The following is a 24,205-nucleotide window of genomic DNA, read 5'->3' as shown; positions in this document are numbered from 1 at the left end:
TTTTCATCAATAAGCCTCTTCACTAATATATTACATGCAATAATAGTGAAAGTATTAAATCATTTCATGATACTGTTGTATTCAGTAGAAGTATACATGTATACAGCATATGTATATGCCACATGCATTTTATTCTTTTGCCTCATGAAATACAGAAAATACAATATTACTATATTAATCTTTATGATATGTTTATACTTAAGCTTACCATGTATATCAAGGTCCATTTGAACATCCCAATTTTCAGACAAATGATAATACATATTCATTTTTACATGTTTCAAAATAATAGAAAGAAGGCAAAATACTGTAGTCTTATAGAAATGTTACAACAAACTTCCCCCAGCATTTTTGACATGTCTAAAATGATCTTATAAGTTACTCTACATATACACATTGGCTATATTTAAAATAAGTGTTTTTGAATGACTAGCTTAGAGTATTTTCATTTGAACAATAAGAAACAATTGGAAAACTGATATTAGTTTATCCTACAACATTATACAATTTCTAAGCAAATGTACATCAGTGGTATCCCTTTGATCTAAGTACCACCCAATTGTACTTATTTCCCATTGTCCTTCTCTCTCTCTCTCTCTCTCTTTCAGACAGAGTCCCACTCTGTTGCTCAGGCTGGAATGCAGTGGCACTCTCGGCTCATGCAACTTCTGTCTCCTGGGTTCAAGCAATCCTCCCACCTCAGCCTCCCAAGTGGCTGGGACCACAGGCATGCACCACCATATCCAGCTAATTTTTATATTTTTAGTAGAGACGAGGTCTCCTCATGTTGGCCAGGCTGGTTTCAAACTCCTGGCCTCAAGTGATCTGCCAACTCAGCCTTTCAAAATGCTGGGATTATAGGCATGAGCCACCGTGCCCGGCCCTTATTTCCCATTGTCTTAACACACAATTGGGTTTGGGATCCCTCTCCTCTAAGTCTGCTACGAAAGCATTTCATACTTTTTCAACCCATGAAGTGATCATATAAAGAGGAAACACAGTAACTTAGACATCTTTAGTTTTATATTAACATATTGAGTATCTCTGTACAAGACACCTGGCTTATGAGCATTCTTTCCTAGACTCCTCCATGATCTCCTTGCCCAATCATGCCCCACTCAAATCTGTCCTCCTAATGATCTACTTAAATCTGACTTCCCCACTTAAAATCTTCCAGTGACTCCTATCACTTACAAAGAAATAACTCAACCTTCTGTACATAGCGAGATTATGTCCAAGATACCTGGTCCTTGTCTGTCACTCCAGTTTCATCTTTGTTCACTTCCTACATAACACTTAGTGCTTGGGAACAGTCTTCTTACACTTTAGAGTGTCACATTCACCCAATAGACCTGTTACTGGACCCCATCTTGAAAGGTTATAATGTGGTAGGTCTAGAGCTGAACCTGAGAATTTGCCTCTCTGTTGAGTTTCCAGGTAATGCCCGATGTTCCTGGTCCAGCTCACATTTTGTAACCACCGTTCAAGAAACCCAACTGTTTGTAGTGCTTTCTCCCTTCCTATATGTACCATTACATTTCCTTATCTTATTTAGAACAACTTTTCTTCACTGTGTAAATTCCACTTTTCCTTCAAATCATCTTGGGAAATATCAGTTTCAACATCTATGAAAATGGAGTTAATAATAATTATCTCATAGGTTTGTTATGGAATAACATACACAAATTGGTGAGCACAAGCTTAGTAAAAATAAATATTAAAAATCATAGCTGCATTATTACTAGTACTATTGAGTACTATTGTTTTCTTCTCTAAAAAGTCTTCTCTGAACCCTGAACTAGGATTAGTGTTTCTGGATAAATGCTTTTTTCCCCCCACCTGTATATTGATGTTAAACCATTCACCACAATTTAATTTGTGGAAATTATCTGTATATTGCCTACTTGTTGTAATAGGTAAACATTTTTTGAAAATAGTGAATATCTTATCCATCTTTGTGCCAAAAGCAGCTGGAACAGTGCCTGGAATACAGTAGGTAGGCAATACATGTTAGTTGGAACAGTGAATTGGGTTTAGAAAGCAAAATTTGGGAAAGAAAAGGAAGAGTCCACGTGCTACCCCAGCCCCTATTTCCCTTTAATAAAATGTAAAAGGGGTGTTTGATTTTGTCTTGGTAGTCTGGCTTTGTTTTTTTTTTTTCTTTTTGCATTTCCCTCTCTACCAAATCATATTTATTATTCAACCCTCTCCAGTCTGGTTTCTGTTCATATTAATTCCTCCTCTCAAAGTCACCAGTGACTCCCATGCTAAGTTCAGTGGTTACTTCTCTGCATCTTACTTCACTTTCTTTGCTCAACCGATGTTACTCTTCCCTTCTTCTGGAAAATTGTGCCTCTCTTTGGATTTTATTGCACCAGGTAATTGTGATTTTCATCCTGTCTCTCTGAGAATTTCCTCTTATTCTCCTCTGCTGGGGCCTCCTCTATTAAACAACAACTAAATACTTGAGTGTCTCCAGTATTAGTACTAAGCCCTTTCTCTATCTACATTACCTCCCTAGACGATCTCATCCAGAGTCATGGCTTTATATTTTGTAACTGTACTGGATGTCCAAAAAGTCTACCTAGTTTAGTATGCCAAAATCAGAGCTCTTGATGCTCCTCAACACATCTTACTCCATTTCCCCAAATTTACCATTGCCATTAACAATACCACCACCCAGCACAAGCAAGAGTCATCCCTTAGTCTTCTCTTTCCCACTCATATGCATCCTATCCATCAGTAAATCATACTATTTCTACTTCCAAGATACTTAATGTATACTGAATCCATCTACTTTACATTTTCCCTGCCAGTACCTTTAATCTCTTACCTATATTCCTGCAATGGTCTTATAACTAGATAAGACTTATTCTTGTGTTCCTATAATTTATTCTGCACAACTAAATAAAATCAATCCATTCTCCTGCTTGAACCCTGTCATAGCTTACTATTTCACTTAGAATAACATAACAACTCCTTACTAGGCTGAAACAATTAAGCCCTTGCCTACTTTTCTGGCTGCATGTTATGCTACACTCCTCCTCACTCCCTCATCTTTCTCCATGTTAGCTTCCTTTCTCTTCCTGGAATGGGACCAATTTTTTCCAAACTCTGACGTACATTTTCCCAGACTCTGCATAATTGGCTCCTTTTCATTAACCAGGACTCGGCTCAGTTGTCATTTCCTCAGAGAACTTCTCTGACTACCGCTCCTAAAGTAGTTGATGAGCTGTCACACAAGTAAGGTCCTCAGATTTTAGCAGAATCACTACCACCTGAGGGGCTTGCTGGATTCCAACTCCAGTGTCTCTGATTCAGTAGGTCCGGATTGGGGCTCAGTAATTTGCATTCTTACAAGTTCCTAGGTTGCACTGATGCTGTTTGAAAGGGGACCACACTTTGAGAACCTCTGCTCTAACATATCACCTCTTTAACACTTCCTTTATCACATTTATTGCAATCTGAAAATACTTTTTTGTTTATTTGTTTAGAGATATTACCTAAAGTGAGGGACTTCATCTGTCTTATTCACAATATATGCTCCCCAGTCTCTGGCATATAGAAGATACTCACTAATATTTTAAATAAAACTGATGATTTCTAATTTGACTATTTGTGCAACTAAGTCTACGGTGTGATGTCACCAATTGAGATGGAGAAAAGAGGAGAACAAGTAGTTTTGCAGAAAAGGAAGTTCAATTTGGAATTTGTTGTATTTAGCCTCACTACAGAACATCTAGATGAAAACATCCAGAAGGTATGGGAATATCTAAGTCCAAAGATTCTCAGACAGATTGAAGCAATAATGTAGATTTTGATGTCTTTGTTTACAAAGCAATAAAGAAACATATTGACAGGAAGTAATCTGTTTTTAGCTTGAAATGTTTGCCATAACTCTTGATTTTTGCCATATCACTGCTGGGTCATTAATGAAATCTTTTCATTGGTTTGAGGTGGGGGAGGGAGAGTAGGTTTATTCTATTTCATATTAAATATGTTCTCTAGACTTTTAGGAGAAAATAAGATTTTAAAAAGTATTGATGAGACATGCATAGGTAAAGGTAAACTTAACTTTGAAGCTGGAATTTTTTATGAGGAATGTCCTGACTTTATATGGAAGGGATGTTTTCACTTGCAAAATTGTTTTTATTTTAAGTATTCCAATATACCATTGTGAATGCAAAGGACCTTTGGTAATCATTTATTGTTCTATATAGCAGGTTATTATTCCAGCTGGATAAATCTGGAAACTGAGGTCATATTTATATAGCAGAAATATATAGCAGAAATAAATGAGGTGTGTTGTAGTAGTAGGAGTGAATTTCCTTTTAAATTATCTAATATAATGCAGCTGAGAAGGTGTAACTGCCATTTTTTAACAAATATATGTATGAATATATATATAAAAATATATATATATATACAATATATATATATATATACACCAAAGCAAAAGGATTAGAGGATATGTTGACATAACTATACAAAATCCAATGAATTCAATAATTACCAAAAATAACTCCATCAACTAGGCTCTTTGACTTGTGAAAAATAATATCCAGCTTATTAATATATACTTTGTATAAAACCTATAATTTAGGTGAAGTTTCATAGTGCATAAATATCGATGTGAAAAATTATTAGCAGAAGTTTTAACTTATTCTTTAAGAAGCTACAAACATCCACAAAAAAGAAAAAAAAAAAAGAGTCCAGACACAAACCTTATATCCTTCAGAAACAGTCACTCAAAATGGATTACAGACCTAACTGCAAAACACAAAACTATAAAACTCCTAGAAGATAACATAAGGGAAAATCTGGATGACTTTGGGTTTGGCAAAACTTTTTAGATACCACACTAAAGGCATAATCTATGAAAGAAAGAATTGATAAGTTGGATTTCATTAAAATTAAAATTTTTGCTCTTTGAAAGATACTGTTGGAAAATAATGAGACAAGCCACAGACAGGAAGGAAAGATTTGGAAAATACATATCTGATAAAGACTGTCATCTGAAATATACAAAGAACTCTTACAACCCTTACAAGCAAATAAACAATTCAATTAAAAAATTGGCCAAAGACCTTAACAGACACCACACCAAAGAAGATACACAGATGGCAAATAGGCATATGAAAGATTACATGTATGAAAAAATCCACATCACATGTCATCAGGGAAATGCAAATAAAAACAACATGAGATACAACTACACACCTATGAAAATGGCCAAAATCCAGAACACTGACAACATCAAATGCTGGTGATGATGTGGGACAACAGGAACTCTCATTCATCGCTGGTGGGAATGCAAAATGGTACAACCACTTTGGAAGACAGTTTGGTGGTTTTTACAAAACTAAACATGCTCTTATCATACAATCTAGTAATTGTACTCCTTGGCATTTATCAAAGGGAGTTGAAAATTTATGTCCACACAAAAGCCTGGACACCGATGCTCATAGTAGTTTTATTCGTAATTGCCAAAACTTGGAATCAACCAAGATGTTCTCAGTAGGTGAATAAATAAGCTGTGACATATGAAGACAATGATATACATATATTATTCAGCACTAAAAGGAAATAAACTATCAAGCCATGTAAAGACATAGAGAAAACTTAAATGCATATTACTAAGTGAATGAAACCAATCTAAAAAAACTACATACTGTTTGATTCCAACTATATGATATTCTGGAAAAAGTCAAACTATAGAGACCATAAAGGATCACTGGTTTACAGGGGTCAAGGAGGTGGAAACAATGAATAGACTGGCACAGAAGATTTATAGAGAAGTGAAACTGTTCTATATGATATTATAACGATGGATCCATGTCACTATGCTTTTGTCCACACCCATAAAATGTACAACACCAAGAGTAATCCTTAATGAAAACTACAGTCTTCAAGTAATAATGTTGTGTCAATACAGATTCATCATTGAACAAGTGTACCACTCTGGTGGGGAGGGCAGTGATAATGAAGGAGGCTATACATGTGTCAGGGGAGAGGGTATTGGGGAAATTTGCTGTGAACCTAAAACTGCTCTAAAATGTAAAGTCAATTTAAATATACTTCCAATTATTGAATTTATTTCATTTTGCTTTTTACTTATTTGAATAAGGCATATGATCAGATCTAATTAGAGAAGTTCCAGAGAATGTTATTACACCAATTATGAGAGTGACAAAAGCAACTCATTTAGGACAAGGAAATATTTTGAGAAGGAGTAGGAACCATTACCTGAGGTTGATCTCAACTGCTGCTCTGTAAGATCATCATCACAAGTCCTGGCTCCCAATGAGGCAGTTTCTGCAGAAGACATCAGAGTGAAAGGTAATCAGCATGCCATATCCAGCTCTCACATCATGGCTAATATCACAAGAACCCAAAATTCGGCAGTCAGGAGAGATAAGGATCAGGTGAAGCTCAGGTGAGTCTCCAGCACACATTATATCCTAGTGAGCAGCAGCTGGCAAAATGAGCCCAGGGAGTGATAGGATTAGATTTAATTCTTAATTATTAGCAGCACAGAACAAACACACTGATAGAGAAAATATGGGAGCAGGAAAGGCTCATCATGAGTTTTGTCATTGGACTATTTGGCCAAGCCTATATTTTATAGGATTATGTGTTATAGTGACAATAGCACATTACATAAATTATGAGCATACTTTTACTTCTCTCATAAGTTACCAAAAAGAAAAGAAAAAAAATCATTACTGTATATGATAGCTGATGTGCCAAAGCAAATATCAGGCACTGGAGGGGGCACCTGAAGAATAAGTCCAAGTCATCAGCAAATCCACATCTTTATTCTCATCTTTCATTTGAGCTTTAGAGCAAAAGTGCCAACAATGTCTTGGTTTACAAAACTCAACACCAAACACAAGTCATTATTGTCAACTAACTGCGTGATTCCTTTTTGCACCCTATTGTAGGGGAACCTATGGAATAAACAAAACAACTAGACCTCAGAAATTTCCTTCGACATCTCATTCCTTCTCCACAGCAAGTCACCACCTGCCGTTGATTCCATTTTACCAAGTCTCTTATCATGGGTGCTCTCTATTCCCTCTGTCTTCTTCTCTTTCCTGCCCATTTCAGCAGCCTCTGTAATAGTCTCTATGCCTCAAATTCCCTGTCTTTCCAATCCAATCCCTCATAAAATCTCAGGAGTCATCTTTTTAGAAAATAGAATCTTGAGTACAAATCATTTCGCCATCACTTCTAGGTATGGGTGAATTACTTAGCCTCGCTAAACCTCAAGCCCCTCATGCATAAAATGAAGATAGAATTATGTAAATAGTAACAGTAATAGAAAATAATACAACTAAAGGTGTAACATGATATAGTCTTTAAAGTCTGAAAAGACCAGATTGTTATCAAGAAGTTAAAAAAAATGGTCACATAATTCTTAACTGCCAAAGGAAACCATGTTTATTTACTATTTCCAGCAATAGCATCTCTGGTTGATTCTGAAGGCTTTAATTAAACAAACAACCTGGAAAATAGAAGTGCATACTAAGGCACTATTTTTGCATTTACTAATTGTCTTTCCTGCTGCGTATAAAACCTTTGGCCTTTAGTAGTAATCTATTTAAAAACAATACAATCATAATAAACACTCAGTGCCCCACCACCAAAAAACCATTATGTTAAATTCATCATGAAAGAAAAAATGTATTCTCAGTCTTTACTTATAAATCCACAAGTAGCTTCCAAATAAATCACAGCCTTAATTGACATCCTACATGTCACTCAAGAAGTCCACCTTCTTTCCCTTGACAACTTCTTATAAAGTTATGCCTTGATTAACGTGGTTCCTTTGACTTTGAATACCTTTTTGTTCTTCCTCTGTGAGCCTCCTATTCTTCCCTCAGAACCAAAAGCACGTGAAACCTCCTCTGTGCACCCATGATGATTAGCTTACATGTATGTTTCAGCGCTTATCATGATGTGTTAATTTTTACATGGTCCAAGTAATGTTTCCCCAATAAATTTTGAGTTGTTCAAATGCAGCTTTTCATTTCACAGATTCTCAAGTAAGGACAGAGTAAGACATCAAAGTCACTTAAGACACTTTGATACAAAATACTAACCTACATCCTATATCCTAAAACAGATGAATCTGAAGATGAGAATTTTCTTGTAGCTTCCCAGAGCTTCAGGACTCTAAATTCAGAGCTCTGTCAACTATACCACAGATAACACAAATGCAGATAATACTCCCTGCTCTCTCTCTCTATATGTGTGTGCATGTAAAAACCATTTCTCTTTTTTCTAGCGAAGAATCAACATAATTTTTCAGAAAATCTCTACCACTACCCCCACATACACATTTCAACGTATCATATAGACTTGTTCAAAATGAATGTCAGTAGTACCTAGGTGACTTTGACCAAATAACTGCTATTCCTTAAAGATTAATGAAAATAAAAATAAAATGATGAATTTTTGAGTTCATGTCTCTGCCAGGTACTGTGATAAGCTATTTGTATAGAAACCATCGTGTAATCCTCACAATAACATAATGAGGCAATTATTAATCCTTCTTTTACAAATCAAGAAGCTAGAGCTTAAAGAGGTTAAAGTAATTTGCCTCAGCTCACAAAGTTAGAAACCAATGGCCTGGAATGAAACCCTTGTCTGTCTGGTATAAAAGTCTGTCAAATTATCAATGTATCTAGTTGTAATACCACAATATTTGGGAGCCTGTAAAGGTTTTCTTAGTCTTAGCAAAGGCCGGAAACCAAGTTGCGGGGAAAGCAACTTTTCTCTAGACCTGTGAAAATTCTGCTGTTTCATAACATATGTATGTTCCTTGAATATAAAATATAACCAAATAATAATTTGGTGCCATATTAAAGTTACTTCATTTGATAGTGATTTAATGAAATGTACAAAATGTCAAAATCAGCAACTGTTGTTTAATCTTACAAATTAGGTCATGTGGCACTTAGAGACTGCTCCAGTGAGAGCTACTTGTACAAATAATTTCATAAAAGAATGTTTAGATCCTCAATAATGTTTCTCTCTTCATACAAATAATATAAATATTTTAATAAAGGAGCTTTTGACTTACAAAATGAAATGATTAATCTATATTCTTCTACCTGTGTAAAATGAAAATGTTTAAAACCTAGTAATGATACATAGCATCTTACAATATGTCACTTTAATAACTGGTCTGTAATAACAAATCTGACTGCTGTTAACACGATTTGTCTCTTTTGCTGGTAATTTAATTAGATTACTAATTTGTGTTCTCCAGCCCCTGACCTTCGTTGCTTTAATAGTATTTTTAAAAAATGCCATTGACTTAGTTTATCCAATATTCTACTCTATCCTGTCAATTTGGTGATAATCACACATTTGAAAATTACGCCAAATTACGCTACTTTTATTAACACAATGTGGGAGTAATCAACATCATTTTCTGTGGAATAGTGTATTGATCATCCCAATTGCCATCAACAACAACATTTTACAGAATATCTGCTCTGTGCCAAGTACTGAATGATATCTTTATTTGCGTTATGACACCCATAGCAAGTGATGGAGCTGGGATTTGAACCCACACAGTTTTATTTCAGGGATAGTTCTCTTAACCACAATGATATATTGAACCATAGTTTTTAAATCCTATAAGTAGCTTTCCTTTTTTTGATTCTGCATTTATTTCTAGCGTTCATTTTTGTCATTCTCATTCAGGCCTGAATTCTGCTAATCACCTATTTCTTTAGCATAACCCAAATGGTTACATCTACAAAAACCAAGATTAATGCCAAAATGTTTAAGGTTCCCATTCCTTAAATGGAGTCTCGCTCTGTAACCCAGGCTGGAGTGCAGTGGCGCGATCTTGACTCACTGCAACCTCCACCTCCCAGGTCCCGGTTCAAGAAGCAATTCTCCTGCCCCAGCCTCCCGAGTAGCTGGGATTATAGCCACGCACTACCATGCCCAGCTAATTTTTGTATTTTTAGTAGAGATGGGGTTTCATCATGTTGACCAAACTGGTCTTGAACTCCTGACCTTGTGATCTGCCCACCTCCGCCTCCCAAAGTGCTGGAATTACAGGCTTGAATCACCGCGCCTGACTGGTCAATTCCTTTTAATCGTAAGAATGAAAGTTTTCACAGCCCTCTCTCTCACTACCTTTTATTGCCACACCTACCCCTAAGCCTCTCTATAATGAGTCTCCAACTCATTACTCCTTTCTACCATTTCCTTCCCCGTACAAGCAATATTTATTCTGGTAAGTAAACTGACAACTTTCAGGTATTTAATCGCAGTTAAAAATCATCAAGTTCCCATCTGGCAAATCTTCCGCTCCTACCCGCCCCCCGCCCCGGCTAATTGGGATAACAATTTTGCAAAACTATAATCCATACAAATCTCATGGCCAGGGAAATATTTGGAATTTTAATTTTTTAACAGTCTAGATATTTATGCAGAGAATTATAAGATTAAGATATCGGAATAAATTTAACCTGTACTAGATGATTGCAACAGCCATGGGCAAAATTTGGGATGCATTCAGCACAAATTTAGAGGCAACTGGAATTTTTAAAATAATGGATATATGTTCAAGTTGCCAAGCATAGTACTAATACTATTTGCCTACAAAACCTCCACATCTCACCTCCTCCCAATAATTTGCTAATGCATTAAACAATAAAGTATAGTACTATTCTTACAAAATGTTTAGCACATAAAATAAAATATATACCACCAGAGTAACTATTAAGCCAACTGGTGTAAAATAGTAAAGGCTAAGAAAAACATTTTCTGTATTCCTATGCAGCATTATGAATCCCATGTTATTTTCATTTACAATAAGCCCAACTCTTACTTTTTTTTTAAATTGCATAAAAAGACTAAATTCTATGATAGAGTTCACAAGTGTCAACCTTCACACCACAACCCCTCTAGCCATGCCTTTTGTGTTTTACTTTTGAAGCTTCTCCCACTTCTACTGGAGCTATGTGACTAACTGTAAAAGGATATTTTAGAGCCTATGAATACAATAAAAGATATTAGCAGTGCTCTAATTATAAACTAATGATCATTTTTGGAAACTTGTTAGGTGCTAGGCACGTATCCCGCATTTCCTTACTTAATCCTCACAGTAATCTGCAACAGCAAAAAATCACTGTGTTTATGGAAGAGATGAGATATCAAAGCTCAGACAGTTTAACTTTTTCTAAAGGCAAAGAGCAGCAGAAGTGAGATTTGAATGAGTGTCTGACTCCAAAGCTCTGTACCTCCCCGCTGGACAGCACTGCCTCTGGGCAGCCCTCAGGAATCCTGGGCCAGGCAGCCTGAAAACTAAATTATTTTCCTCCTAAAAAAAAAAAATTAGCTCACATCGCTTCAAAGCAAATTCATCATAACAAGCTTAATATTTAGAAGAATACATAAAATTCAACATTTATTATTATCTTAGTAGTTGATATTTTAACAATGCCCTCTGAACTTGTCTTGGCATTGCAAAAGTCAAGTCAGTGTGTTCAGATAAAGCAAGTTCACAATTCAAAATGATTTCAAGTGGTCTTCTCCATCCTTTTCCTATGCGGATACAAAGACTGCTCTTCTAAAGAGCTGAGCAACTCAGCATGCTACCATATGGTTTTGAGTAACCAAGCAACATCATCTTTGTTGACCTGTAGTGCTTTCTCTTAAATTATTTCTTCCAGGCAGTAATAGATTGAAGTGCATTGGATGCTCAGTGTCAATTATCTGAATGGGGCTGGATTTGTAATTTTTTATTTTCTGCAAAAGTAAAGCTCCTTTGCCCTGCCCTGTCTGTTTTTATCCAGAAGTTATTTTTATATAGTAAGGGAGTACTATCTCCTGGGGCCTCCTCAGCCAGGAATTTGTGATCACTTCTTTCTGCTTCTTGAGTCATCTATGACCTCGGTGTAATGGGGCCTCAAAAGAATTTAATACGTTCCTGATATAAATTAGTTTCAATAAATTACTTATACGTCTTCTTAATGTCTTATATTTTTAAGTGCTTTTATTAAAATGTTTTTTCTTAAATTTACTAATTCCTAATGTATTTCTCCATTTAAGAATCTATTTCATTTCTGATTGTTTTGAAATTAAAAGACCAACCTTCTGTGAGGATAATTTCAGTATAAACTTGTGTTTCCATCTATCAACCAGTTGCCCAATTATCTAGATTTAAGTCCTTATAGCAGGGGTCCCTAACCCTGCGGCTGTGGCTCGCTCCTGGTCCGTGGCTTGTTAGGAATGGGCCACACTGCAGGAGGTGAGCTCCTGCAAGCAAGCCTTATCGCCTGAGCTCCACCTCGCATCAGATTAGAGGCAGCATTAGATTCTCACGGTAGCATGAACCCTATTATGAACTGCACATGCAAGGGATCTAGGTCGTGTGCTCCTTGTGAGAATCTAATGCCTGATGATCTGAGGTGGAACAGTTTCATCCCCAAACCATCTACACCTGACCACTCCGTCTGTGGAAAAACTGTCTTCCATGAAACCAGTTCCTGGTGCCAAAAAGGTTGGAGACCACTGCCTTAAGGGATTCATCAAAATTTCTCTTTATTGTCTAGAACAAATTTCATTCCTCAGCCTACTGTGCTGGCTTTGCTAGGTTGCTCATCAGCATAGGAACTGATCCCTATCCATAAACTGATCCCTCTTCCACCCAATAATAGCCTTTGTGCTGAGCACTGGCTAGTTATTTCAACTCTTTGCTTCCTATCTCAAAACCAGCTTTTATTTTATTGTGGTAAGAACACTAAACATGAGGTTTACTATCTTAACAAATGTTTATGTGCACAAACAGTATTGTTGCCTATAGGTATAATGTTGTGCAGCAGATCTCTAGAACTTACTCCTATTACTTAACTGAAACTTTATGTCCTTTGTTTATAACTCCCCATTTCTCATACCCCTCAGTCCCTGGCAACCACCATTCTACTCTTTGATTTATAAATTTGACTATTTTAAGTACTTTAGACTGCTTTAGTGGAATCATACAATATTTCTCTTTTCATGATAGGGTTCATCCAATGTTGTCTCATAGCTAGTTTTTAATTCATGAAAGCCTCTATTTTCTATTCCACAGTTACTACGTTTTTCAAATAGCTGTATACTAGGTCAAAAGCCTTTTGAAACTATTTTTTAACGATAAGAAAAAAATAGTTATCCAGGAGTACTTCTTTATCTTTACTTCCTTTAACTCTTTCAGAGACTCCTTACAGGGTGATATGGTTTGGATGTTTGTCCCCTCTGGAACTCATGTTGAAATGTGTTTCCCAGTGTTGGAGGTAGGGTCTGGTGGGAGGTGATTGGATCACAAGGGCAAATTCCTCATGAATGGCTTAGCACCATTCCCTTGGTGATAAGTGAGTTCTCACTCAGTTCATGCAAGATGTGGTTGTTTAAAAGAGTCTGGGACCTTCCCCTTCCCTCTCCCTTTTGATCCCACTCTTGCCATGTGATGTGCCTGCTTTCCCTTTGCCTTCTGCCATGATTGGAAGCTTACTGAGGCCATCACCAAGAGCAGATACTGGTGCAATGCTTATACAGCCTACAGAACCATAAGCCAATTAAGCTTCTTTTCGTTATAAATTACTCTGCCTCAGATATTTCTTCAGAGTGATGCAAAAACGGCCTAACATACAAAGGTACCTTTACTCTCAAGCAAGCTGCATTTCTTTGGCTCAGTGATATTATTTGGTTCTTGGAAGCTTCTATAACTTCTCTTACACTTTCATTTCAAAGACCTGTGATGATAGGTGCCTCCCTCTAAGGCTGCACTGTTTTTAAAGGACTACAACCATAGAGTTGAATCAATGTCACAAGTTTTTAAAAATGCTTTCTTGACTCTCTAATTTCATAATTCCCAATATTTTATTTTCATCACAATGAGTTACTTGGGCATATTTCTTTGGAGACATTATCCATAAAACCATCATTCACTCTTGCTGTGAAGAATCAGAGAACATAACCCCTGTGTTGAAATAATGGTCAATTCTTTCTTAACTATCTGAGATTTATTCTTTTTGCTTGAGCAGTTTGAGCAAGCAAAGATAAAAGGTGAAACATCAGTGACATAAAATTGCCAACTTCTGCTACAGCAACCCTGCCCTCAGAAACCTATGTTGTTCAAAGAAGTATTTCATTAGGAGAACGTTGGCTGCTCTTCGAGCAAGGAAGAAACGCCATGGAGTTAAGAACCAAATCCATATACACTTGGGCCTGAATCCCAGCTCCACCAGTTTCTAGCTATTTGATACTCTCCAAGTTACTTAACTTCCCTGACATTCAGGATTCTATATGTGAAAGTGGAAACAATAGTAAGTTTGCAGGATGGCATTAAGGAGCAAAGTTAATAAATACAAAGTGTGTAGTATTGAATAAGTAGTAGTTGTACTTACGCATAATTCTTCTCTGGCTTTGATCAATCCTGCTGAACACAATTTACTCAAAGAAAAGACTATATCGATTTGGTACTATGGCTTTTTAGATTGTATTTATAAGTAATGTACTCTTTGTCCATCAGTTAAGTTAGTGTTTTAGGCCTTTAAAATATCACTATTATTTGTGCAGATATTTTGGAGGTAGCAAATGTTAACAAGACTAAACATAGATTTCTTAAGCATTGTAGTTTAAAAGTTATTTTTTTAAGTAAATCCCTAAGCAAATTTTACACATGCTGCAATAAAAGCAGTATGTGTATCAATGTATAAAGGCTTGGCATTTTACAAAAATCATAGTGAGGCTTGCAGTGACTCACTCCTGTAATCCCAGCACTTTGGGAGGCCGAAGCAGGAGGATCACCTGAGCTGGAGTTTGAGAGCAGCCTGGCAACAAAGGGAGACCCTGTCTCTACAAAACATAAAAATAATTAGCCAGGTAGAGTGGCACGTGCCTGTAGTCCCAGCTAATCCAGAGGCTGAGGCAGGAGGATTGGTTGAACCCAGGAGTTTGAGGTTACGGTGAGCTATACTCATACTACTGCACTCTAGTCTCAGCATCAAAGTGAGACCCTGTCTCAAAAAATGAAAATAAAAATAAACTAAAATTACCGTGACAGAATATGAACTTTGAAGGACTGGTAGTAATAGACAAATCAGCCCTAGGTAGGTTTTTTTCCTTGCAAAAGAAGGGATCCTCTGCTCCCCATACCAAACTTCCACCATCCACCTTCTGGTAAGAGAAAAACTTGATGAGAAGTTACGAACAATCTCAGAATATATAGGCCTACAAATGTGGCAGTCTGCAAAACTAAAAATTTTCATCTGTACACAAATATTGGATTTGAGTAATTTTCTAGATTATTCCCTATGTTGCAGTCACCTAAATCATATGCCTTACTGAACACACCATTAAGACACAAAACATTTATTTTTCTTGAAAACAATTCATAATGAAACCAAAGATAGATAATACTTTAGAGCTTTCACAGAGGCAGTGTTCAATAGGAAATGCATAAAATAAGAAGCTCAATAAGGAACACTTTTCTTCAAACTGTAAAAATTTAAACTGATCTATTAATATGTTGGCACCAGTGTCCTCATCTGTAAAATGGGGATACAATTACCTTCTTTCTTGCTATCACACCTAGTCACTGTAAGGATGAAATGTAAGTTGCTATCACCATCTCTAGGTATGCATGCAAAACAAATAAATAAAATCTTGCTACTATACTTTCTAAATATTTAATGCTTATATATCCTGCCATGGAACGCATTGCTACTACTTATAATAAACTACCCTTTACAGTTGTATACATGGGAGAAATTATTGCTTCTCATAGGTTGGGTTATTTATTTTGTGAATTATATATGGCCATAAAAGAAAATCCTCAGATAACTAGATAATGTTTTTTACCAACATGATAATTGTTGAAATAAATTTACCATTAACCTAAGATGCAGTAAAGTTTCCTAAATTCTATGTAAATAATGCTTGGCTTGGAAATTTCTGCATCTCATCACATTCAAAAAGGTCAGATTTATGTAGTTATATACACCAAATTACACTTATGAGAGCTAACCTAGGCAGTGATTGATACAAACATAAGTGAAAGAAATCTGGAAAGGAAAAGTTAGTGAAAGTATTCATAGCCCCAGAAAAGGAAGATTAGAGACGCTAGCTTGGAGCCAAGATTGAAAAATGTGCTATTGGAACCTGCTATGAATTTTCAAGACAATACTTATGCATATCCATGAAATGTTTATTTAATAAATCATTCATTAATGAGCAAACAGATTGATGAGATTTGGCACACTGCTCTCTTTGGACTGTGTGAGCAGCAGAAAAAATGGCTTCTGAGACACAGCCAATTTATTTTTTCCTGTGCCTGTATGCATGTATTGGCAAAGAGTTCCTTGGATTTTGGCAGCATGGGGGGTTTTAAGCAGAGATGCCATGATCATATTTTCATCTGTGGGATGCTGTGCAGAGGATTAAATAGAGGAAGAGGTGTCTCACTGTTAAAAAAAAAAAAAAAAAAAGGAGACACTATAGCATCCATCACACTTCAAATTATAACTGTCTGGAAGAAATTGTAGAGAAAGGTAGTAGAGTCATTTCACTGGAGAGAAAAGAAATGTTAAAAAGTCCAAGATTAGGTCAAGAGAAAAGATGATAAGCTCAATTTTGAACATGAATTTGAGTAGAGAGGTTTAGTAAACATATAAGTTTATGGGACTAGATCTTGGAAGAGAAAACTGAGTTGAATATATTTGAAAATGTTATTAACCAATGACTTGTGAGTAAATGACACTTCTTAGAATATATAGAGTATGGACGATGAAGGGTAAGGGCAAAACTCTAGGGAACAAAAATCAAGAAATTAAGTGACACTGAAGGATGACAAAAGATACTGAGAAAGAACAAAGAGGGGCTGGGAGTGGTGCCTCATGCCTGTAATCCTAGCACTTTAAGAGGCCAAGATGGGGGATCACTTGAGGCCAGAAGTTCAAGACCAGAAGTTCAAGACAGTAAGACCCCATCTCTACAACAAACACAAAAACAAAATTAGCCAGGCATGGTGGAGCACACTTGTAGTCCCAGTTACTCAGGATACTGAGGTGGGGAGGATCACTTGAGCCCAGGAGTTTGAGGCTGCAGTGAGCTGTGATCTTGCCACTGCAATAATGAGACCATCTCAAAAAAAAAAAAAAAAAGAAAAAAAAAAAGAGGTAGACACAGGATCAGATAGTGATTGGTAAAATAGTGGCCAAAGGAAAAAAACCTTGGAATTACAAGTATAAAATTATAGGGAGAAGTCAAGTAAAATAAGGTCATTGTTGATATTGTCAGAGATGATGGTGGCTTGGACCAAGGAGTCAGTAGAGAAACTGGTATATATTTTGAAAGAGCAGTAGATAGGACTTGCCAATGGGTCTAATGAGGAATGGGAGAAACTGAAAAGAATCAATGATTATTCCAAGGTTTTGGCCCAAGAAATAAGAATTAAGATGCCATTTACTAAGATGAGGGAAAATGCAGGTGGAACAAGTGAGAGTAAAAAGAAGGTTTGGATATGTTTAGTTTGAGATTTTTTGTTTATATATGCAAGTAAAGGTGTCAAGTAGGCAAGGGTATGAAGGGGTGTGTGCATGTGTGTGTATGTGGAGAGACAGGGGCAGAAACAGAGAGAGAGACAGAGAAACAGAGAGCAAGTGGAGGGGAAGAGAGGACAATGCATTAATGGTAGTTTAAGTTTTTGAGATGAGATTGAATGAGATAACCTAGAGAATGAGGGTCCGTGATTGAGCCTGGGATTCACTCCTACAAAAGGCATACCAAAGCTGGGGGCACTGTAGCAGTCTACAACCAGATGCAAGAGGTGATTTATCATCGACAATATTTAGAAGTGCCAGTACATGGTAAAAACAAAAATACAGCAGGCCAACTTCTAGTCAGTTTTATTGCTGTTTTTTCTTTATTTCAGTTCCCTACAGGGAATGTATTGTTTTTACTGCCTGTGCTGAGGTGAAAGAGTCCCACGATTTCCTCCCAAAACAAGGAAGCACCAATGAAGAAAACTGATCAGGAATGAGGTAGGAGAAAACCAAGAGAGGATGTGGTATAGACAGCCTAGTGAAAAAAAAAATCTCAGAAAGAAGGAAGAGGTCAGCTTGTTAAAAGCTGCTAGCTATTGTAGTTAGGTGGACTAGGAATTGGTCATTAGGTTTGCCAAAGAACAGGTCAACAGAGTCCTTGATTGGAGCTTCTTTAGTAGAATGGTGTGAGTGCAAACACCTCCTGAACGTGGGTAGAAAGGAAAAAGAAGATGAAAAAAATGGAGATGTCAAGTGTGGAAAATTCTCAGAAGAGTCTGCTGTAAAAATGACCAGAGAAATAGGGTGGTATCTGAAGGTAGATGTAACATTAGGGAGGGTTTTATAAGTAGGGAAGGTTGAGATGATGATGGGAATGAGCTAGTGGAAAGGGAAAAATTAATAATGCAGAAGAGAGTGAAGCAGTGACAGGTGTCATAGGATGGACCTAGGTGTAGATGTCTGAAAAACATTGAGGGTGAAAGCCAAATTATCACAAAAGTCAATGAAATTGAGACTAGGGCTTATCATCCTGAAGCAGGATTATGACAATAATTGGGGAGGAGAGTTGGCAGAGTAGGAAGGACAGAGAAAAGAGGCACCAAAATGGATGCGAACAATACAAGATAGGGACTAAAAAAGAGGTTCAGAAAGCAAAAGTCATCTGGTTTTAGCATATAATACACACCCATTGCCTGTTTGTGATACACAGTGACTGTAATCATTTTTGTTGCATAAAGATCTGGCTAGCAATCCTATCTAGCTATGAGCCAACACCATTACTTTTTCATTGTAGGTATCATGGAGGCTATAAGCAATAAAACTTATCAACAAAGATGAAAATCCCTATGGAACATAAACACTTTCCTATTAAACTCTTAAGTTTTATGGCAATACCATCACACTGTAATTTTTGTAATAGTCCCAAGTTTGATCAGAAAAACTAAACAATATATAATGCATATGGCACATGTATTTTAGGATTTTGGCACAAGATCATTAAAAGGCCTCAAAAGTGTGTGGCAAATTGGTACTCTTTTCCACACACCCATTAAATTTGCTGCATGACTAATCAGATGAAGCATGTCATAATCATCACTAGTGTAAAAGGTGACATATAGGCTGAAGTCACACTGCCATAAACATCTTATGATTCAAACAAAAAATAATTGTGCAAAAGAGCAAATACATCATTATAATGCATGATAACAGCAAGTAGTAGGGGAAAATGAACTTAAGTATGAACAATTAATTCATAAATGATTACCAGAATTCGAAAGTAAAAAAATGCGCAAAATATACGGTAATCTGAAAAAAATAAAAAGTGTGTTGGGAAGGATGATGATATTGGTGGTAAAGAAATTGAATTTTTAAAATCATTTATTCTTGTTTACTTCACATATACAAACTAGAATTTAAAACATCTCTACTATGGTAAATAATTTCAGCCAAAGGCAGAATTTCCTTTGGAGGATTTTTAACAATGCTGTTACTAGGACATAGAAAGAATAGCAAAAGTACATTCACTGAAAAATGTAAGTAACGTGGGAATAAACTGCATCTTTTATATGGCCAATATTTTTGTAATGTTCTCATATATATCTGTTTACTCTAATCCTCACCTTTGTCCTCAGAGGAAGCAGATGTTGTATCACCCTTAATACTCTAGAACTCTATTTCCAGAGTGAAGAAAACCACCCTCTAATTTGCCCAAGTTGCTTGCAAGGGTTGAAAATACACTGCTTTTTGCATACACTATTAATTGTTGGGAAGAATCTCTTATATATATCCACAAAATTAGAATGTAATAGGGTGAGGCCAAATGGAATATTGGAGAATCAGTTTTCATTTGTTCCACGGCACCCCATCTTTCCTGTGATACCCGTGAAAGGGTTGCACAATACTTATAAGCTGGTGCTGGGGCACTCTGTCTTCCTTCTTCCTGCTAAATGCATGGAGGTAATCCTGTCTCACCAAAAGTCCTATAGACAGGGACAAATGAACTTCTGCCCATTGTTCTCCCACAAGAGCGGCACCCACCATGAATGCTCCATTTCACCTCATGTCTAGTTCACCTAATGACCTAGTTCTGGGTTTATTTATATTTACATATTCAAGGAGTATATATTGAACACTTACTAGGTGCAAGACACCCTGATAGTCCCATTACGGAAGTTCCAAAAGAATAGTTTACAGGTATTTCTGTTTAATCAATCCTTTTTATTTAGAAAGATATAAAAATGACTTACATTATTCCACATTCCATGAAATATTTCCACTTTGTTCAGCATAAATGACATTAATAGGCTAACATAAGCTCTAAATGTTATAAATAAAACAGAACCCCAACACTGTTTTATTAAAACTACCAAAAGCCCATTAAAATCATGAGGAAAAATGAATACTTTTTGTGAGTTAAAAAAAAAAACAAACTTTATGAGCACATTACTTCCCCTCTCCTTCCCACACTAGTTTAAAGCATTTTGCCTGAAAGGGGAAAATGTAGTGCCTTACTATCAGGGCCCCTTCACCATGCCTAATCAGGCTGTGAAGTTTTCTATAATCACCAAGCTTCAACCTTTAGTGGGACCCTTGGCTCCTCCTTCATTGCTTCTATTTAGTTGGTAAGTTTACTCTGGATTTCTTTCCTTTTTTTTTAGGCAAGGTCTCGCTGTGTCACCTAGGCTGGAGTGCAGTGTCACGAACATGGCTCACTGTAGCCTCAACGTCTTATGCTCAGTGGATCCTCCTGCCTCCTGAATAGCTGGGACTACAGAAATGTGTCACCTTGCCTGGTTAATTTTTTAATTTTTATTTTTAGTAGAGACAAGGTCTCCCTGTGTTGCCCAGGCTTGCTTAGTCTCAAACTCCTGGGCTCAAGTGATCTTCCTGCCTCGGCCTCCCAAAGTGCTGGCATTATAGGCGTGAGCCACCGTGACTGTTCTAGATTCATTTTTAATGCTCTTTTCTATGTGTTGGGCCCTACCTCAGTGCCAGCCTCCCAGTATGTTGACTGGCTTTGAATGAGCTCTCTACCTCCAGGTCCTCTTGCTTCCTAAAACAGCTCTTCAACAATACCATTCGTACAATCAAAAGCTTTGGTACTTTCTTATTTTCTCCTTTATCAAATCCAAACTTCTTTGCTTGGCTTTCAAGGCATTCCATAATCTTAACTATCTAGTTAATTTTTATTGCTTTCTCCTAAATGGTCATTAATAGTCTTTTAGTGTAGTTTCTTGCTTCTCCCGCAGTCTTATCAATTGTCTTTCATCTCTGAGTCTGCATCATGCCATTCCTCCCCTTAACCCTAAGGACAATGCCAAAATAAATAAGCAAATAAACACACAAAGAGAGAAATAAATAAAACCTTATTTCATTTTCCTTCCCTACTCAATTTTCATGTCCTCATACCTGCATCAGCCATATCAAATCCCAGTTTCAATGTTCGTGTAAACATTACTGAACTTGAATTCCCTCAAAATGTCCTAATTTACCTGGCTTATGGTGACAAGTTCATTGATTCTGTCCTCTAGGCAGCCTCTAAACTCCTTGAGGGCAGGGAACTTTCGCTTTTCTATCTCTCACAGCCCCAGGCCAAATGCTAAACCCAGAGCGGTTGCTCAGTGGATTCCTTTCAAGTGATTTCTACAACCAATAATGGCAGTAGTAGAAGAATCTTCCAGATACTAAAGAAGGGTCCTTTTCTCCACTTCATTCTGATTCTGATTCCAATTAATTCATCAAGTATTTGCCACATTTGCTATTAGATGCAAATATCTGGTATTCTTGCTCAATGGGACAGGAGTTTAAAATCCAATTGAAATAGGCTAAAGAGGGAGACAAGTTCTTCACGGTTATATGCCAGCTTTGTTAGCAATTCTTTCTCCTTTTCTCTCCCAATACACATTGTAGAAATAAGTTACCCTGCACTGTTTTCCTTTTCCTAGTCCCTTCTTGTTACTGGTTTGTGAATGTGCAAGATGTATGCATTTAATTCTTTGAAGTCCAAACACATTATTGCTTGAAAGAAAAGCTCTGGAGGATGAAATAAGAGTATACAATTATTGCAAAATGGTAATAAAATCATCTCCCCACACTTCCCTTGAGAACCATGGTCAAGGAAGATCTGGCTGAGAGGGCTGAAACAGACTGTCAACTTGACTTTTAATTTTATGAACTATGAGAATTTGGACAAAAAAAAGTCTTCAAAGGGTCAATATCATTTCTACAAATGAGAAGAAGACTGAGTGTGAAAAGTCTGCTTTGAAGCAGCCTCAGAGGAAAAAAATCTTATGAGCAAGTATCAATAGTACTTTCTCAATTTCTCATTTTTTTTTCTCTAAAAGGGATTTTATTTCTTTTAAGCACAGGAATTGCAGTTAAAAATTATTTTATAACCCTTAAAATGAGAACATTTGCCTATTAAGCTCCAACAATCCACAATATTCTATCTGTAAAGCATATCATGTGGCCTTCTGCTGTTTCATTTAACTTTAGCTGAACCTTTTTTTTAAAGTGTTTCCTAATCTACCCTAATTTGCTTAAACCCCTGATCTGCCATTTCTCAAACTGTTTGTTTACATCTCACTGGAAATGTGTAACAGTTAACAAAGTGTTTTAAGAACTAGAAATAATGACAGAGTTAGACATTTTAATTCATAGCATAAAAGACATTTAAGGCTGGGCACGGTGGCTCACACCTGTAATCCCAGCACTTTGAGAGGCCAAGGCGGGCAGATCACCTGAGGTCAGGAGTTCCAGACTAGCCTGACCAACATGGAGAAACCACGTCTCTACTAAAAATACAAAAATTAGCCGGGCATGGTTGCAGGCGCCTGTAATCCCAACTACTCAGGAGGCTGAGGCAGCAGAATTGCTTGAACCCAGGAGGCGGAGGTTGCAGTGAGCCGAGATCGTGCCACTGCACTCCAGCCTGGGTGACAAGAGCAAGACTCTGTCTCAAAAAAAAAAAAAAAAAAGACATTTAAATTAACACACATGCACTCACAGCTCAGTCACAGCTCTCTAGGTGGCAAGAGCCGTATCTGGCTAGGAGCTCCTAAGATGAAAACAACCTTCTTGTGCTCTCAAGGAGCTTGAATCTGGAGAAGGAGACAAAACAACCACCCACTATTATGAGAAGCGATATGCAGGTAATAGGAGCCAAATATTCTTGAGGCAAAAGAACCCAGAACAAGCAACTTGGTGGGAGAGGGGAGAATCAGTGCGATATGTATCTTATCCTCTATTACGACGTTTAAAAAAAAGTTCTATCTAGGAGAAACAGTTTATAGACAAATGATAAAATAAGGACAATGATCATCTTTTAAAACCTTCCACTCAACCTATATAAATAGCAAAATATGATACAAATAAATAAAGTGATGCTGAATTGGGAATCAGAAGCTTGGGTTGCACTATGAATTAGCTTTGTGACTTTGAGTAGTGAAACTACAGGGAGCCTCTGCTTCCTCAGCTGTAAAATGAGGGAGTGGACCTAGGTGAGTTTTAAGGATTCTTTGGCTTTCCCATTATCTGATCATCTGCAATTATTTTCATCAAATTACAGGTACTGGCAACAGGGTTAACGACAAGACCTCATAAGACTGGACAGTAATTCACCTTTACCTCATACATGTTACTTGTGAGTGCTATGGTTTGAATGTTTATGTCTGCCCCTAAATTCATATGTTGAAATCCTAGCCCCCAAGGTAATGGTATTAACAGGTGGGGCGTTTGGGTTTAGTGTCTTTATGAAAGAAATTGCAGGCCAGATGCAGTGGTTCAAGCCTATGATCTCAGCACTTTGGGACACCAAGGCGGGAGAATTTCTGGAGCCCAGTAGTTCAAGAACAGCCTGGGCAACATAGTAAGACCCTATCTCTACAAAAAATAAAAAATTAGCCAGTCATGGTGGCACGTGCCTGTAGTCCCAGTTATCCTAGAGGCTGAGGCAGGAGGATCACTTGAGCCCAGGATTTCGAGGCTACAGTGAGTCATGATCATGCCACTGCACTCCAGCCTGGGCAATAAAGCAAGACCCTGTCTCAAAAATAAATAAATAAATTTAAAAAAATAAAATGCAGAGTGATAGCTAATCCCTTCCACCATGTGAGGATACTGAATAAGGTGCCATTTATGGGAAAGTGGGT

General features: G+C 37.0%; 1 protein-coding gene across 5 annotated transcripts in view; it reads right to left on the bottom strand.

Moving 5' to 3' along the window:
• ZFHX4 (zinc finger homeobox 4) overlaps positions 1-24,205 on the bottom strand; it is a 185,889-nt gene that overhangs the window by 27,627 nt on the left and 134,057 nt on the right. For all 5 annotated transcript variants that reach the window (XM_016959589.4, XM_016959587.4, XM_016959590.4 and 2 more), the window contains exon 5: positions 6,247-6,315. In XM_016959589.4, coding sequence (XP_016815078.3) covers positions 6,247-6,315 — 69 coding nt within the window. The remainder of the gene's footprint in view (positions 1-6,246; positions 6,316-24,205) is intronic.

The sequence above is a fragment of the Pan troglodytes genome, chromosome 7 (assembly GCF_028858775.2).
Source record: "Pan troglodytes isolate AG18354 chromosome 7, NHGRI_mPanTro3-v2.0_pri, whole genome shotgun sequence".
NCBI classification, from domain to species: domain Eukaryota; kingdom Metazoa; phylum Chordata; class Mammalia; order Primates; family Hominidae; genus Pan; species Pan troglodytes.
Note: the sequence above shows the minus strand (reverse complement) of the source record. Positions and strands in the feature narration are given on the sequence as shown.